The sequence below is a fragment of the Caloenas nicobarica genome, chromosome 4 (genome assembly GCF_036013445.1).
Source record: "Caloenas nicobarica isolate bCalNic1 chromosome 4, bCalNic1.hap1, whole genome shotgun sequence".
NCBI classification, from domain to species: Eukaryota; Metazoa; Chordata; class Aves; order Columbiformes; family Columbidae; genus Caloenas; species Caloenas nicobarica.
The window spans coordinates 40,652,865-40,671,581 of NC_088248.1; the positions used below are offsets into that span (position 1 = coordinate 40,652,865).

Genomic DNA, 18,717 nt, shown 5'->3' on the forward strand with positions numbered 1-18,717 from the left:
AGACCAGCCTTTCTGGTCTTTCATCTTAAGGCACCCGTCTACCTCCTCCTTCATTCTGGTTGCCCTACTCTGTATTTTCTCTAACTCCTTTTGAGATGCGGAGACCAGAAGTAATGCCTCAACATTTTATGCAGTCAAAATGATGTTCTCTTTAAGCATCCTTCCTGATGATGCACAGCGTTTTCTTGGCTTTTATAGCTGCCTACACACTCGGAGCAGGAATTAGATGCAAGTTGGTAAGAGCTGAGTGCTCAGCAGTGTTCTGACAGTCGAGTGGCAGAGCCTTCCTTTTGATTTCTAGGGTGCATGTAAGATGATGGTCTTTTCAAAAGTCCTCTCACAGCTTTATTTAGATCCATGGCGGCCCTCTGCCTCCTTACAAAATGTGTATTTTCACATGCCCTTATCCTTCCCTTTCTCACATTAGCTTTTGAGTTCCTCAAAAAACGGTGATGGAAAAACAGAATAATGTAATGCTTCTGCATTCTGTATGTCTTTCCTGTTTAAACTCAAACAAGCAGAGAGTTCAGAAGGTTTATTGAATAAACCCCATTGTGAATTGGAGCCAGTCTGATTCCTGTTGTTACATTAACTTACACCTATTTTTATACTGGATTTTTCTTAATATCTGAAGTTTTATTATGCAGAATGATATGTGAGAAAAATACTGTGATGTAGTAGTAAGAATTGTGTGGTTTAGTTAAACAAGGATGTGAGTCAGCGTTGTGCCCCTGCTGCAGTAAAGGCAAACCGCATACTGGGTTAGACTAGGAAGAGCTTAGCAAAGGGATGTGGTTTGTTTCCCGACACGTGGCATTAACAAGTCTGTGTCTGGAGCGCCGTGTCTGGTTTGTCCTCCTGCGCTGCCCAGCACAGGAGAGAGGTGTGAACAGATGGAGATGACCTAGCAAAGACCTGCTAAGGAGGTTAGAGGGCTGCAGCACATGACACGGTCATGGAAAAGGTAGAGGAGCTAAGCTTGGTTTGGCTGGAGAAAAGTCTAATGGGGAATCTAATTGCATGTTTTTACCCTCAAAAAGTGAGGTTACAAAGAAAATGGAAATAAAATCTTCTCAGGGGGGCACACTGAAAAAGCCAAAACAAAAAAAACCAACAACAACAAACCAAAAACCTTCTCCTAAGGTATGAAGAAAAATACCTTTACTGTAAGACTGGTCAAGCAGCTGGAACAGGTTGTCCAGAGAAGCTGGAGGTTTTTGGGGTGTGGCAGGACGAGCCTCTGAGAAACCTGATCTAACTGCGAAGCTATCCCTGCCTCCAGCAGGTTTTAATAGGTGACATCCTTCTGATCTCAGCTGTTTGTTTCTGTATTTGTGAATAGATAGTGAGACATGGCTAAAATGTGTGTGGTGTTCTCTGCAGATTTCGGTGTGATCTAAACATGTTTTGTTTACAAATAGATAATTTTAGCAGAAAGTCTAAACTTCCAGCAATGTTTCTCTGTTGTCCTCTTGGACAGTAGTATTGGAAAAAGCAGTGAGTGTATGTTTTGAGGAGCATTCATGGGTGGGGCTGTTGTGCTCTGGAGACATCACACTCACACACTTCAGAGCCTTTCTGTCCAGTTTCTTCCAAAATCACCCACCCTTGCTCTAACCCCACCAACCTCGCCAATCACTGAAAATGCCAAACAGTTTCAAAATCCCAGCCTTTCTTCTCAGTGAGAACTTCAGATCTCTTGGTGGGGAGGCAGGGAGGAGTGCTGTAAAATGGTGAAGTTCTTTTAAAGAAGGATGCAGGAGGTACTGGTGCCAGTGACTGTGACAGCTCTTCTGCCCCAACACTGCTTCTCCAGGCCTGTCTGGCCATGCAGCAGATCAGATCAGGGCTGCATCTCATTTTTGAGATGCCTTCAACTTAACCTTGTGGCCTTAAAAACGGGGCTGCTGTTGCAGCAGAGGGAGCAATACTTGGTGGGAGCAAGTCTGGGAGGGGTGAAGGATGGGGATTAGACGTGGATTGGTATGGAGGCAGACAACGTTGCACTACAGAGGACAGCATCCTCTGCCTCCGTACCACCCTCTCCTGCCTAAAATGCTCTGTCAGTGCTCCCTGCTGGGGCACGTTGGTTTGGTGTGTAGCTTGAGCTATGTGCAAGTTAACGTGTCCTATGTGGCTATTTGGTCTTTGGGAATGCTTTGGGCATTAAGCCATTTCCAGGACCCATTCACCAAGGTAAGTGTGGACACCAATTGGTGATGTCCTCCAGCTTTAGTAAAATGTGTTGATTCAGCCCCCTAACAGAGACTTCTCCCTTCTTGCTTAACATATATTTAGTACCAACTCTCAATGCGTTAAAGTACTAGATTCAAATAAATGGCCATCAATTTATCTCCTGCTGTTTCTCTGTGTGTACATATAGGATGACAAGGAAGCCAACAGACCCATGCCAAACAAAGGAGACCATGGACAAGGAAATGAGAAGTTCAAACCTGTGGTACCTTGGCCTCATGTCGAAGGTGTGGAAGTAGACTTGGAATCCATTCGAAGGAAAAATAAGGCCAAAAATGAACTAAATCATCATGGTGGTGGTGATGACAAACAGCAAAACATCATCCAGAGGCAGTATCTCACATTTAAGCCTCAGACATTTGTATACCGAGATCCTGTTTTACGACCTGGAGTCCTTGGTAATTTTGAACCCAAAGAACCTGAGCCTCATGGAGTTGTTGGTGGCCCTGGAGAGGAAGCGAAGCCATATGTTTTAGGACCAGATTACAAAGAATCCATTCAAGCCAGCATTAAAGAGTTTGGGTTTAATATGGTGGCAAGTGATATGATCTCACTAGATCGGAGCGTTAATGACTTGCGTCAAGAAGAGTAAGCAAACTTTGTTTTCTTTTAGTTCTGTTTTTACAGGATTTAATTATTTTATTTTCATATATCCTAATCAATGCTTAAAATAATATTATTAATTAGGCCAAATAATTAAGGCTTCATGTCCTGACAGGCAAGAGTGCTGTACTATACTAAATGTTTCTGTATATTATTCTTAATGCTATTCTGATTATTTCTTCCATGAATATTTAGTCTATATTGGTTTGTCTCTGAAGTCATCCGTTTTAGTGCCTAATTGCATGTATTGGCATGTTCCATGTTCAGCCACAGTCTTCATAGTCAAATTTTCTTAATGCATAACTTACTAATATTTGTTTTTAAGAAAGAATTATTTTCTTTATTATATCATGCAGAAGCTCCTATACTACAGTTAGTTTATTCTCGTTTGGTTTCACTCCAATGCTTTAAAAAACTGTAAAAAAAAAAAAAAAGAGAGAGAACAGAAACAAAGCAATATTGTTGCCTTTAAACAACTCTACTTAATCACCTGCATTAACAGAAGTATAGATCTGCCATAATGGTGTTTGGGGTTTGGAGCTAATAGAAGAGTAGTCTTGTAACAGTTCCTCACCACATTTGTTAGAAAGAAGGAAGCTGTCTTGGGAAAAAAACAAAACAAACAAAAGAAAACAAACCAACTTTTTTGTTTTACTTGCTGGGAAAATGTTTGCTTTGGTGTGGAGAAGTTCTGGGAAATTATTAACATTTACTCAGTGATTACTACCAGGTTTACACAGTCTCTTCTGATCTTTGGCAAATATGGAGCCAAATTTACCCTCAGGCTAGTCTGCATTGATATAATTTTCCTTGTTAAATATCAGCTAAGGATGAGTTTCTGAGCAAACTGACTGGTTGGGGTTTTTTGGTTGTGGTTTTTTGTTGCTGCTGTTGGGGTTTTTTTGTTGGTTTTGCATTTGCAAGGCAGAGTACATGAATTTAAATATGATAATATGAGGTACTTGCCTGTTTTCTCGTTTATCCCTAGCAATGGAGCTGTGCTGATACCTGGATGGGGTGCCAGCAGCCTCTGGGTTTTATGTTTCCAGCTGTGGTAGCTGATCTGTTTGGTCACTGGGGTTCTGCTATGGCCTTTTATAGTGGGTGTTTTTCCATTTTGTAAGGCAGGAGAGAACTGGCCAGCTGTGACTCTGACTCACGCCTCTGCATGTATGGCTGCTTGGACTTACTACCTGGTGAGCGCTCATTGAAAGCGGATGAAGCGCACCGAGTACAGTGTTTCCCTTCTTTTTGTGCCGTGTTCCTTGGGTGATTTACCGAAGGTTTCCATTTGCTGGCAGCTGGAGGAGAGTGCCGTGCCCATCTGCTGCCGGTGGTGAGGAAGCACTGCCTGTCCTGGGGTTCACTTGAGTTTTCTTTCTTCGCTGAGGTCGGCAGTCGGACCTCTATGCTAAGGAGATCTTTCTGAAGGGGAAGAAATGATTTGGGTAACTTGTGTAGGCGTTTTCTTTTAGAGAGGTTATTCCCTAGGCACTGCTGCTTCTGCTGAGGCATTTGCAGCCCCCTTTGTAGGAGGCAACAGGACTAAGGAAGCACAGAGGAAAAAAACCCATTTTCCCGTGCTGTGATGAACTGAGCAGAGGGGAGCCAATGGCCGGAGTTCACATTAGCAGAGCTCGGTTTGGCTCTGCCTTCCCTAAAGAGAGATGAGGGAAGGATGTGGAAGCACCCTCCTCTCCTCGCTCTCAGCTCCACAAGGACAGCGAAGCAGAAATGGCAGCGTGTCATCTGAAGGTGGGACCGGGCTGTTCCTGCCCAGGCTAGCAGTCATATCTTTGGCAGCAGAGCTCAACTACTCCCTCCCATCTATTTTTCCCCAAGGTGGAGGGCACCAGGGAGCATACCTGTCTGCTACAGAGTTCCACACCTACAGAATTTCTTTGCTCTCCTTCAGAACAGAAGTAATAAATAGAAATTACCAAGGAAGAATTAAATACTTGGCATACTTTGAGGAATAGGAGGGATACCCGTGATCAGAGCAGAAAAGATTAATTTTAGAAACAGTTGCCTGCAAGCACAGTTGCAGATAAATCTTCCATGGAGCTCAAAGCCAGCAGCTCATATCAAAGTTAGGTTTTATTATTTAATATTCTGAGCAAGCAAACAAAACAGCATGAAAAGCAATGTGAACAAAAGGCATCTTTCAGACAACTCTATACCAATTTTTTAATGTATTGAATACTTGGGGTGCATGCAGTTGCCCTAAATAGGTTAAAGGTTTATAGCTTCTGTATATCTCCTGGGAATGGCAGAAGAGAGGGGAAGCAATGTAAAATTGGCCGATATTGCTCCGCATTTTCAGGTATCAACATACTCACTTTCCTGCTCATCCCCCAATACTGGTGAGAAATGCAGCAAAAGGTAGCACATTGCCTGTTGTGGATACACTATTTATTTTCTTCCCACTGATCTGTTTATAAGTCCAGAAGCCATTTTGGTTGGTAAGGCTGGTCAACATCCAGTTTAATCCTACTGAAGTGCAGTATAATTTTTTTTTGGTTAATGTTATCTTGGCATTGCTAATTGAAGATGTCAGGCAAAAACTGGATTGCTTGTTCATAGACATTCAAATCCAGGTAGACCTCGCTTCAGCCACCTTCTCCTTTAGGCATCAAAATTTTGAAGTATCACTCTAAGTAGTGAGGTTTGTTCAGTGAAGGATGCCAAATGCTTTCCCAGGCAGTGCTAGCGGGAGGGGAATAGTGCTGCAAAAACTGTCTCTCTCAGCTTAAAAGCCACACAGCCTTAGGGCTTGTCCCTGCTGGAGGGGGAAGAGGGAAGAAATGCTAATAAAGGGGGATTCAATTCTGCTATGTTTAGATTTGACTTTGGAGCCGGACACGTTGCCAAGATGATTTACCAGCTGCCCTTACTGAGTCAGTAGGAAATTTGCTGGTGGTTCTGGGCACTCTCAGCTGCCGTAAAAAACCTTAACTCTTGCTGCACCTTGTAGAGAGGAATAATGTTGGATGGCATGCTAAAATTTTTTGTCAGGTGCATCAGATTATTTTGGTTTTGCCAGTACTGGATACTCTTGCCTCATGGATTTTACCCAATCTGTTTCAAGGTTGAAGCCAAGCACTTCTGTTGGCATATAGCAAGTTATAGGTTTGGCTAAAGAAAATCTGGAATGTATGGAGATATGTAAAAGTCAGTGTACAAAATTTCAAAGATGCCATTATCTCTCTACAGCCTTTCAGGACTCTGCAGGAGGGCCAGGGGAAGCATAACCTGTGTTTAAATGGAGCAACACCTGCTTTCGACCTCATTTCTAGTTGTAAAGGAGTAGTCTTAGCAGGCCCTGCCCAAAACCTCTGTACAATTGCTGGAAGACAACTTTTTCTTAAAACTTGGGTGATTTTTACAATTTTTTGATATTTTTGTAATTGTCCTGATAGGTGTCAGCCTTTTACTTTTAAGAGCAGTCATTTATATTGAATTTTACATGTTGTTTGCCTCCTAGCAGACCCGTGATAAAACTAATGTTAGCTTTAGGGAAGAAGGATATTAATTTGATTGCTCCCTGGATTTTCTTATTTCCCTTTTTTGCGATCAAGAGTCTGCACAGAGGTAGAGCTGAAGTAAATATAGAGTGATAAGGCTTCTGGATGATCTTGGATTCGAGATAAACACACCACGCTAGGGAAATAAAAAATGGACCTAAGTTTGAGGATGAATGCTGTCAGTAACAAGGTGTGTCCTCTTAAAAAGAAAAAAAAAGTCATAACTGAAGAGAATTGCTGCTAGGGAGGACAAGAACTGGGTTGTTTTTCCAGCATAGTAAGCCACTCGTCCAAAGTATTTTAAAAAGCAATGAAATTTAAAAAATACAGCTATACTGGGTCTGACCACAGATCATTTTTCTTGACAGTCTTAGCTCTAGCTCAGTAACATGTGCTTGGAAGAAAACATACAAAGAGGGACTAAGTTTCATTCCTGGCAACCAGTGGGCTGGGACGTGTGAGCCAAAAATTGCGGCAGGATTGTCATGCTTCATAGACCTTATTCTGTGCACAGACTTGTCTTCTAAATGCATTTATACTCTTTGAATTAATGACATCCTGAATCAGTGACTTTTTCCAGGCTGAAGAACATGGTGTTTGTTTAACCTCTCCTCCCAGATGCTGTCAAGTACCTCTATTACTCTGCTGTCCTGTGGTATGGCAATATCAGAGATACCTACATCAACCTGCTATATAAATGTTTCAAATTACTTCATTGTTATTCCTGCCATTCTATTTGCCCTTTTGTTAACTCTGAGATAAAAGAATCAAAAAGCTACCCATGTTTGATTCCAAGATGGTTTTCTTTTTTTTTGAGTGGTAATGTGAAATTTGGGGTCTATCACTGAGTAGACCTGCTAAGAGTGATCTAACACTCCATATAAATTCATTTGCATTTGCAATGAGCTCTCCTGCCAGCTCATTTCCTCAGTAGTGTCCTTGAATTATTCTGCAGCTCTTTATAGTTGTTTTAATTGCAACTACCAATAAAATTTTTATTATTCAGTCATGACCTGGGAGAGGAGGTGAACAGCTTGGCTCCCAGCACAGATACTCACAATGCTACAGTCACAAACTCCCTTAAAAAAATGGGAATGTATAGGCAATTTTTACACTGTAGCAGTTATTAATCTGAGAGATCTTCCATCTTAGCCTGCCATACTTTGATGGAGAACTTTTTACTGTAAAGAAAGCAAAGAACCTCATCAAAGGCTTTCAAAATTCAGTTACTCTATTAATGGGCTCACCCGCAGCCACATAGTTTATTTCTTCAAAAGATGATGTTTCTGCAACATGGCTTTTTTCCGGAAAAGTTGCGTCTATGGTTTACTAATTTTATTATTTATTACTAACTTCTTTTCAACGCAGAAGTTATACTTAGTGGTCAGAAATTCTTTAGCTCCCCAGGGCCCTTTTATAAAAATTGCTGTCATGTTTTCCTCCTATTTGCTTGATAACAAGGCTGGTGTCAGTAATAGTTGTACATCACACTAGTATGTCAATTTACGTTGCATTCTCTTGTAAGTATTGGGTTTAAGGAAAAAAAAAAGGAAGAAAAAAGAAAAAAGCAATTAGGCTATTCATGGTAGAAAAATCCAGTAGAAGCTATTATGCAGAAATCCGTTATTTCTGAATTACAAAGTCCCTAAGCTCTAGGTAGCTGTAGGTAGGAACATGTAGTGGGAGGTATCACTGTGTCCTTGCTCTGGTTTTGTTCTCTTCACTGGGTGTCTGGCGTTGGTCACTGCTGCGAGTTCAACGGAAATACTTAATTTAGCTTTCCTGCTTCTGAAGTGGTCTCTTTTCATTTTGATCATCTATCAGCCCAACAGACTTTCTGGCAGGCATCCTACTTGTGTTTGAAAAAAAAAAATATTTCAATAGCAGCTTTTATGCTTCAGTAAGCTATGTCTCAACTTTTTTTTTTTTTTTTTAACCAATCTTACTGTTTACATTCAGTTTGTCTGCATTAGTGCTCATTTCTGTATTCCTTGTTTGGACACCACCCTGTGCATTCAAAGAATGTCTATCTTACTGCTAATAGCATCTGGTTTTTAATCATGCTGGCTTTGCCTAGTTTCTCTTTAGGCTTTTTTTAATGATTAATGATAAACACTCTCAGCTTCTAATATGGTATCTTTGAAAAAGCTGTGTGCTACCTGAAGGCTTTTTACCCTTAGTTTATCTTTTCAATAAGCCAACTCACTTATAGTTCCCCTTTTCAAAGGGAGGTGTTACTAGGACACCTTTCTTTTGGCATCAGAACTTCCTTGTGTTGTGGCCACAATTAAAGTGTGGCTCCTACACAGGTATGTCTTCAGCTGAGCTCCACATCATGCGGAGGACTCACAATGTGCTGCATCTCTGATGGGTTCTCTGATGTCCTGCCTGCTAGAAACACTGACTAGTGGTGCCTGAAGTGGCAGTCTCTGGAGCACAGTTTGTACTTACTGTGTCCCCTGAGGCAGTGGAAGTCTCCTATCTGTGTCTCCTGTCCTCTCAGGTGCTCCAGTTCCTCCATACGTGTCCCAGGTTCTGCCCAAGTCCTGCTTGGGCAGCTGGTGCTTCTGCATGGTTGGATCAATGGCTTCCCTTTGTTGTCACTAGAAGATCCCTGACACATTTAAGCTCTAATAATCTAGTTCTGGATTATTTTAGAGAAAGAGAATCTATTCCAAAAATTTAATGGGCTACTAATGAATTCAAAACATGCTGGGACCTTGGAAGGGACCTTCAAAGGTCATCTAGTCCAACCCCCCTGCAATGAGCAGGGACATCTGCAACTAGATCAGGTTGCTCAGAGCCCTGTCCAGCCTGGCCTTGAACATTTCCAGGGATGGCACATAATTTAATTCTCTGCATGTGCTCAGGCAATATTTCTGTACTCCTGGGTAGCCATCCGTGCATCTACCTTGCCTACTCTTCCTTTCTGCGTTGGAGCTCCATCAGGAGTTCCTGATACAGCCAGGTGGGCTCTCTGCCATGTCTCTTTGACTTACTGCATGTGGGAATGGGCTGTTCCTGTGTCTTGGGGAGGTTGTCCTGAAAGAAGCCATTTTTGGGCTCTTTGTGGCAAAGTTGTAACACCTGAAATCATTAACTTCTCACGGCAGATGTTAGTAAATATTTACATAATGGTTTCTTTATGGAAGAGTCAAAAAGGAGGAGAAAACTGCCTGATGGACAAAACCACTGATGAGTGCAAGTGTGGGGCTCTGAGAAGTGTGGCTGTCTGGTGTATGGTTCATTCCAAGAGCTGCACCTGGTTATATGAGACCAAGGCAATGTGAGTTGTGCCAAAGAATCTGCATTCAGTATTTCTAAAAAAATACATATCTACAACGCATTAGTTACAGTAGTCTCTTTGTAGTTTATCTCAAAAATGATAGGAAGCAATGCAAGTTTTTCTTCATGAAGCTCACTTTCACAGAAGAACATTCCCATCCATATCTGCTGTTTCCATTGGTATATTTTGCTGGGTTTGGGTCATATTTATTGCACTTTGGGTTGAAATTTAAGGCAAGAAGCGTTCTTTTAAAGTATATTGTAAGTGTTCTGTGAAACTCCTTATGTGTCCTATTAACTAATGTGTATTACTGCAGAGCCCTTAAGCCAGGGATGTTCGTACTGTTGATCAGATTTCATGCTAGGGTAATTAATTGTGTTGGCTGTAAGAAAGGAGCGGAGCTCAACATGCTTTGCTCAGGCTTGATATGCTGTTGTTATCCAACCCATGGAAGACTTGCTTACAAATTATTCTTACTGACCCAGAGGGTTTTAGTATTATGACTCTATTTAAGATAGATTTTTTTTTTTTGACAGCTTCTTTTGATAAATGTTGCAGGAATTTTATCCTGAGTAGTTTGACTGGGAGAGGAAGCATCATGACTCTTTGTGAATGTTTATGGCATGAGACAAATTAATCTATTGCTGGATTTTTTTTTTTTCAATATGACAATAGATAACTGCTGTCTGTTCACCAGCATGAGCCAGAATTTCAGCTCCATCACCCACACACATCTGTCAGTCTGATCATGGCAAAATAAATATTTTTAAGTGTGTTTTCCTTCCGTGGATTATGTAGTTTGACTTTTCCTTTTTAATGACGTTATTTCTGTTACAGGGCATGCCCCCTGGGCCAACAAATTTGTACTTGAATAATTGGATCTGTTGTCAGGGGTTACTTTTTTTTACTTCAAGTGGAACAACTGGCAACAAGCTTTTGTAGAAAAACCTGAGAAAGTAACTCTTCCTTGCCTGAGTACAATGCTCCTTGTGTACAGAAATGTATTTTTGGATAACTGTTTTTGCAGCTCATGACATTTTATAAAACAAATCAAAAGGAAATGACAATTGGCTTGTTTTTAAAAATCATACATGTAGTTTTGAAGGGCGTTTGTTCTAGTTTTTAATTATTTTTAGTGCAAGCAAGGGAAACAATTCTTGCCAAAAATAAAGATTTCTGACTTTAGTTAAGAATGCATACATATGGAGCTATGTGTTAGTAAAGCAGAGATGTTAGTAAAGATATTTTTTCTATCATAGTTTGATGGTGACAGCTTGAACCCTTCAGTTGGTCCAAGTACTTTTAAAAGTGTCAAACTGTACAGAAATTTTTTAGTGCTGGACTGGAGTTGAAAAAAATACCAAAATCTTCAGTTATAAACAATTATTCAGTGTATGAAATAAGGCAGATGAATCTTGGCTCCACATTAGAAATGGATGGTCTTTTTACTCTGGGCAAATAACATTAATTTAATCTGGTCTCTTACAGTAAATAGCTAGCTGTCCAGTAGCCAAGGAGATTGAATAGAAAAGCTCTGGAGTGGAGCCTGCTTTCTTCAGGAATGTGATTAGTTCCTTAATTATAGCACTGTGCAAATTACATATTCGATACTGTTACACAAAATAAGCTTTCAGTAATTACTGTTAGTATCTGTGTCATTGGAAATGGAGCTTTAGGGACTTGGTTTCATTTCACATGGTACCTTGGGAAAATCTTTTATTCAGCTGCCACATAGTACACTGGAACTGTTTTGTAACCAAGAAAACTAATTTTGTGGTATGCACATAGATCTTTGTGTGCCTCACTGAGAGCTGAGGTTGAGAATCAGGTGAATTATACTGGTCAAACAGAATCAGGAGGGCTGGCTTTCCACTGCAGGTTATCAGCTGCCTTACTGCTGGCAAGACTCCTGGAGGAAAAAAAGCATTTAAAATGTAATTAGCCATGTATTCACAGAGCATCTCCTTGTGGTCAGGAAAGATTTGAATTCCAGGCCTTATAATTAAAGCAAAACAAAGCCTTTTCTGCTAACATTTCAGGTCCCAATATTGAAAATGACAGCAAAGATGGATCCTGTGTCTCTTTAGTGTTGGCTGCTAGCATTTTGAATTTTAAGTTTCGACAGACAAATATTATCGTTCACCTGGCGAGTGCAAAGAAGTTGGCAGAGGCATCGAGTGTATTATCTGTAGTTGGATTTACTTACCAGTGTGTGTTCATCTGAAATGAGAAGACCAAGCTCTGAACAGGACCTCTGAATTCAACAAAGATGTGTAGTGCGGTGCCTGGAGTATATTTAAATTCTTAAACCCTGACTTTAGAGGGGAGGGGGCAGAGAAGAGCCTGAGAGGTTTCCTGCAGCTGCCTGTGTAACCCTGTGGGTGCCATCTTCATCCTAGAAATTTTGGGGCAAGTGGAGGAAGTGTTCTGTCAAATAAATTGTAATGTGAATGTAGATTAAATTAAATTAACTTCTGCTACAAATTAAAGTAACTTCTTATGCTCTGCCTTGTTCCTGTTAACCAGAACTTATGGTGGTAGAGCATTTAAACAAACTTGCATGGTGTAAATTCTAATTCAGTCCACCTGAGCATGGGCAGGAAGTTCAGGGTAAAATATCTGATGAGCAAGGCATGGCGGAAATAAAGCATTCCTGTGCGACTGAGCCCACTGCCCCAAGCTTCTTTCTAGCCTTTTGTTTATTATATTAGGTAAAACCTATCAGCATTTAATAAATCCAAAATTATATACAGGTGGACTCTTTAGAGCTGTACATAGGCAAATGCATCAAGCCACAACCTCCCAAAATAGTGCCCACCTCGATGGAGAAATGATGAGAATTGCCATATACAGTGAATTGTAACTTCTTAGAAGCATACAGACGATCTTGTGATTAAAAAAAAAAAAAAAAAAGCAAAGTTTATTCCTTTAATTTTCCTATTGGCTCTAATGTTGGGTCTCTGTACAAACCTTGGCCCTGAATTTGTGTCATGGCACTTTTAGAGGTGTGGTAGGAGATGTAGCTTGTGCTTCTGGGAGCACTAATAACAAAATTTAGTCACATAGCCTTGCGGGCTCCTTCAGGAATGGAAATCAGTAAAGCTTGTAGCTATTGTAAAAATGGGAAGTTCTGTTTCAGTGTAGGTATAAGCTGTTAGGTAGTGTGCGGCAGGGGTTTTGCTGCTGTCTGCTGAAGGAGAAAATAAAAAAATTAAAATGAAAAACAAACAAAACAACAACCAAACAAAACAATCTTAGCTGAAGAAACTGTCCTTTTTGGGGGTTATCTGTCTACTTCTCTTCCAGAACCTCTGTTTTGTAAGTTGACCACTATAATCTTATATTGATGTTGATGATGCATAAAAATACCCTGTAAGGCTTCACAGGTAACAAATCTGGTATTAACATTAGATTTACTTAGTCATATCTTAACAAAGAAGTGCCCAGCTCTGTAATCTGTCTCTGTCTCCTCTAGATTTAGGCAATGATCACTCTGACTTGCAGGCATCGAGCAGTCGGTCTCAGCTAGGACCCTGATGGTTGGTGTCAACTGTACAGACAAGCAAAGTGTTGAAAGTCTTTTGTGAAAGAAACTCTCATCCATCTTCCTAGGAGGTAGATGCAGTTTACTGCGGTAATCATAATAAGCTGCTGACTTAAAGCAGCCCTGAATTCAGTATTAAATATGTAAACAGCATGCTGTCTGCTGAATGACTGTCTCCTTAAAAGATAAGAAACAGGGCTCACTAGAAAAGGAAGCTGCAAATTACAACAGAACTCCTAATTTATTCTTGGGCTCTGCCAGTGCTAGGCCCTCTCAAAGAGCGAGGAAAAAATAGATGCATTATAAATCAGTTATCAGCAGATGATAATTGGTATCACTACGAATCTCATACCACTTTAAACATGAACTGAAACTTAAAATACAATTTAAAATTGTGAACAGTTTTATATTAATGGAGAAGAGAGATTCCATTTTTTAACGCCGATCACAATTTCTAGATAAATGCTAAATTGAGACTTTCAGCTTTGTACTGATTCAGGGCTCTCAGCTTGGAACAGCTGACTCGAGGTTCTCAGGAGCTGGGATGTGATGGCAGCTGCCTGCTGTCTCAGAGAACTGTGTGATGCTGCGTTTTGGTCTGAGCACACAAGTACAGTGCTTTAAAATCCAGGGAAGGGACTGATGTGCCTTTGGTAAGCGCAGGTGCTAGTTAGATAGTTGACTTGAGGAAGATAGTATCAGGATAGGGAGTTGATTCCAGCCATGATGTCTCTTACTTTTCTCTGAAGCTTAGGTGCTGGTGTGATAGGGATGTTGGGAGTTCAGGATGACATGAGAAGCAGTTCTGTTGGCTCAAGATCTCAAGTTGCCCTCTAAGTATCTATCTGATTGGGGCTCACCCTTAAATTGCTGTTCAGGTGTCCTCCTTATTCACTTGTGTTTTTGCCTGATGGCTGAATTACTCTTCCAGGAGAAGCAGCCTCTAGCCTGGGCTTTTTTCAGCCTGAGGACATTTGAGCCTACATCTGCAGCTGTGGTGGTGGCTAACAGGGAGGCTGCAGGGTCATCCAGTCCTTGGAGCATGCATCCACCATCACATTTGTGGGGCCGGGGGACATCAGTAAGAGCAAGCCAACAAATAGCATACAAAGCTGTAAGAGCAGAAACTTCCTCAAGCCAAGGAGCGTTCCAGCCCAGATGTCTAGCTTGTTGTGCGGAAGGGTCCCCTGTAAAAAGGTTCCTGTCTTGCTGTGGCTGATGCACAACTTTGTGATGGAGGGACAATGGTCTTGGTGTGGCACAGTCTCCAACAGTGCTGTTCCCTCCCAGGGGTGGAGAGGGAATAGGACTAAGTCACATCTTAAGTATGCAGGCTAATAGAAGAAACATTACTCACTGTTTCTCCATCGGATCACTATTTTTCAAAAGGTTTGTTCTTGCTCTAGTGTTGAGTCAGTCCATGGTTTTGCTAAGTATTACCAGTACTGATTTAGGGATGGGAGGTTTTTATTCATGGACCGATCTGAAGGTGTTGCTTCCTTTCACCCATGAGTTGCCTGAGGAGAGGAAGCAAACAGAGCTGCACTTCACTGTGTTGCCAGCCCTTCAGAGCTGTGCCCACCTGCTACTTCCTGCCATGTACAATAACTCTTCATAGGGCTCAGGAAAAGCGATGCGAAGTCTCTAGAGGGAAGACTAGCTTAAGGATGCTACCTTCTCATTCCTGCGTATCTGCTGCAATGTGCCATCTTCTCAGCTCTGCCAATATGAATTCAAAATAAATTTTTTTTAGTTTGTTTACTTAATTTGGTTCACAGCATATGAGCACAGCTGCCCTGCAGGCTGCACCTGCAAGGGCACCGTCCTACTGTATGTGGGCAGGACAGCACCCGGGGGTTGCAGCTGGAGGTTGAAATGTATTAGTCCTCTTTTTACAGACCCGTCTGTATTTTGAATCCGCCCATGCCAGTTTTCGACGGCTTGCAGCTTTTCCTGGACACCCATATCTATTTGACCCTCTCTTCTAAACCTGAAGCATGAGTCTGGAAATTCAGGCTTTTTATTTTCCTTTTCTGGTGCCCAACATTTACAGGGAAACTAGTGCTGTAAAATTCAGCTTCAAACACAAGGAAAATGCGTTTATAGTTTCCTGGTATTTGGGTTGCCAACCACTGGATGTCAGTGCTGCTCCACTGAAGAAAGGCTCGTCCCGCTTCCTTCCCTGTGGATGCAAGGAAACGAGTTCTGTCTCTCAAACACTTGAGCAACATTCGCATTTCTTGGGGAAAAAAAAAAAAGATTGCTGCAGAGGTTAAAATATTTCTTAGTTTTTTTGCATCTAAAAAACCTACCATGTTTCAAACCTCTGGTTCTGAATGCAAGATGAGAGACAAGATTGTGCATTGGAGGTACTGCAGCCTCTTGCAGTTTATGGGCTTGATGACTCAGTCTGTGGACTGTCCAATAAGTGAAATAAAGCCTCTGGAAAAAGCTAAAAGTATGATCTTACTAGAGGTATAAATGTAGTGCTTTTATGGCTTGCAAATAGCACATTTAGCAACACATAATTTTTCAAGTTTAAAAAGTAAAATGTGATGACAGATTTCAGGAGATTAAGCTGGATAGGTAGCAAAAAGCCTGTCTAGACCTCTGGGTTTATACTTTTTAAATGTATTAAATACAGATCAAAAAACGCTTATAAATTGCTCACAGATGTGTTGTTCAATTCAGGCTTTTGTAATAGCTTTGGCTTTTTAAATTTATGTTAAATTACTTACTATGTTTCATTCTTAGGCTCTTCACCATTTTCTTCCTAAATATGACTTACCTGTACTTCAGGAAGTGGGGGAAATAAGCAACCAAAAGATTTGGGGGCTTTTGCAGTGTTTGTTTTGTTTTGTTTGTTGTTGAAGGCAGTCTGAAATGTTGTAGCTGTCTGTCTTTTTAATTGGAGAGCAAAAAAGTTTCCGAGGCAAACTGCTGAAGGTGCAGATCAGCAGCACAGCGCAACCTGTGTCACAAACTGCGTTCTCCTCTGAGGCAAAAGGTGCTAGTAATTTCCACTGCCTTTTTTACATCGAACTCTTGAATGGCCTTCAGCTGGCATGCCAATTTTGAATGTTTAACACCTCATTTTCCTCCATTTTAACACCACTATCACCAGAATTAATCCGTGTGAACGCATGTGCGAAGCAACATGGTTCTATTATTAATCTTAATGCACCTAGGTAGCATATCCATTTTATCTCTGCAATGGCTAAAGAAGTTGTCGACAGCTTAAATGCTTATGCTACAAATGGAGTTATTGCAATCTGTAATCAGCTGAAGTCTTCTGAGAGGGATCTGTGGAAGGAAGGCATCGGTGGCCTGAGCCATGCACTTTGAACAGTCAGTCTAGCACTTGTGTATTGGTAGCTTATAAATCAGATTAGCTGCAGCTACTTCAGGCATAAAAATAATCAAGCTGGAGGGTTTTAGTCAGTAAACTGTGCTTGTAAAGATCGTGCTGTTTCAGAGGTCTCTTACTATGCCTAAGAGAAGAAATGCCTGTATTAGATCAGACTTAGTTACAGACTGGTTTGATTCTGTAATTTGCTTTTTCCACAGGACTAAAATTAATACTATGTTTCTAACTTTTTTTTTTCTGGTGGGTGAGAAACGTATATTGATACTGTTCCCTGAAAATAAGTGAAATATGTCCTTCTTCACCAAAGAAATGCTCTTTAAATACCTGTTAGATCTGTTATCAGAGTTCTTTCCACATTTAACTTAACTTAGTTTCAGAAACTCTGGTGATTTCTGATGATTAAGGTACTTTCTTTTGAAACACAGGAATGCTTCTGTGCATTTAAGCTTTTTATTTTATATAGAGAAATATAACTATGGAAGTTTGTTTGTCCGTGAGTTTAAAAGTTTATATTTGTTAAGCACAATTTCTTAATACATGATAGTTGTCTTTGAAAAGTCAGATTCTAGTAGAGACTTTACTTGCCAAAAAACAAAAAAAGGAAGACTTTTGCCCGTTTATATCAAAAGTGCTGTGTCTCTGGGTTTGGTGATAGGAATTGTATTATTGTAGTTGGAAAAGGGGCTACTGGTATGGTAGGGAGACTTCCAGGAAATACCTAGACTGGTTGTAATTAGAGAGACTGTGAACAGCCTCATTTAGGGGTGCAGTTGGGGAATGGACGTTACAACTGCAGATGAAATGCATTGTTGATAAATGTGATGAATAAATACTGGTAAGTGTGAACTGGATTACTCATATTGCTTGTTTCTAAATCATCTGCAATCCCTCAGGAAAAAAGACCCAAGTCCACGTCCACAGTGAAATTGAAATGCAAAATGTTTTAAATGGATACAGGAGTGCTTTTCATGGCGTGCCAAGCTGGAACCCTGAATGAGTTTGGTGACTTTTTTTTTTTAGCTACATTAGTGTGTTACACCTGGAAGTTTAACCATGAATAATAGTAAAGATCACATCTTGTCTGCCATGGGATTACATTTTCCCCATGAGTAGCTATACTTTTCTGACAGTTTTTGCAACTGGAGATAGTTTTATGCAGAGCAGCTGGCATAAGCATTTCACATGCTGCTGCTGTACTTGTAGCAAATTATTATGTTTAAATATATTTCATTGTCAAAGGGCAGAAATTAACAAACTTTGTCTTGTTGCAACTGTGTTTTTAAGTTTGCTAATTATGCAGATTCTGCATGTGGACTGTGTAAGCCAAGAGAAACACTTCACAGACAGCCCTTCTACATGATAAATCTGATTTAAAGAGGCTTAAGAAAAAAAAAGAAAATCACTGTAGTAGATTAGCCAAATGCACAGTCCATCCCATACCATGATATCTGATGGTTTGGAGAGAACCCTCATCTTGGCAGATGCTGTTTGGGGCTTTTCTTCCCCAGTTCTCTACTGGCCACACAAGCAGCAAGGTGGTGGTGGTGGCAGGGATGTCTCTCAGTGGGATCTGTGCGATGCCATGCACCTACACAGGAAAAGGCCTCTGTCTTTTGAGGCAGGAGTCGTCATTCACCAGCTTCATGCTCTTTCCTTCAGGATGAGAAGAGGCTCGCTGGCTGGAAGCAAGCTGCTCTTTGGGCCCCGTACCTCAGCGATGCACTGAAGCTCTATACTGCATTTTATATCCTGTTTCTCTTTAATCTGAAGGATAGCCATCAGTGAACATTTCATTTGCACAAAGATGTTGCTAAGCAGTTCCGTAAATCATAATGTGGAAACTAATACAATCAAATCTTTTTACAGATGCAAATACTGGCATTATGACGAAAACCTGCTCACCTCCAGCGTTGTCATTGTCTTCCATAATGAAGGATGGTCCACGCTCATGAGAACAGTCCACAGTGTCATTAAGAGAACACCAAGAAAATACTTGGCGGAAATTGTGCTGATTGATGATTTTAGCAACAAAGGTATATTTGGAATATTAACGCACTATTTGTAGAAAAGGAAACTTCGTTCATTTTAAAAACAGTTGACTCTGCAAGAAAAGTAAGTTACTTCTTCACAGTCCTTTAGT

The 18,717-nt window shown here is 40.8% G+C and overlaps 1 protein-coding gene across 2 annotated transcripts in view; it reads left to right on the forward strand.

Moving 5' to 3' along the window:
* GALNT7 (polypeptide N-acetylgalactosaminyltransferase 7) overlaps positions 1-18,717 on the forward strand; it is a 72,001-nt gene that overhangs the window by 28,722 nt on the left and 24,562 nt on the right. For both annotated transcript variants that reach the window (XM_065633862.1, XM_065633861.1), the window contains exons 2-3: positions 2,384-2,841; positions 18,444-18,610. In XM_065633862.1, the coding sequence (XP_065489934.1) occupies positions 2,384-2,841; positions 18,444-18,610 (625 nt within the window). The remainder of the gene's footprint in view (positions 1-2,383; positions 2,842-18,443; positions 18,611-18,717) is intronic.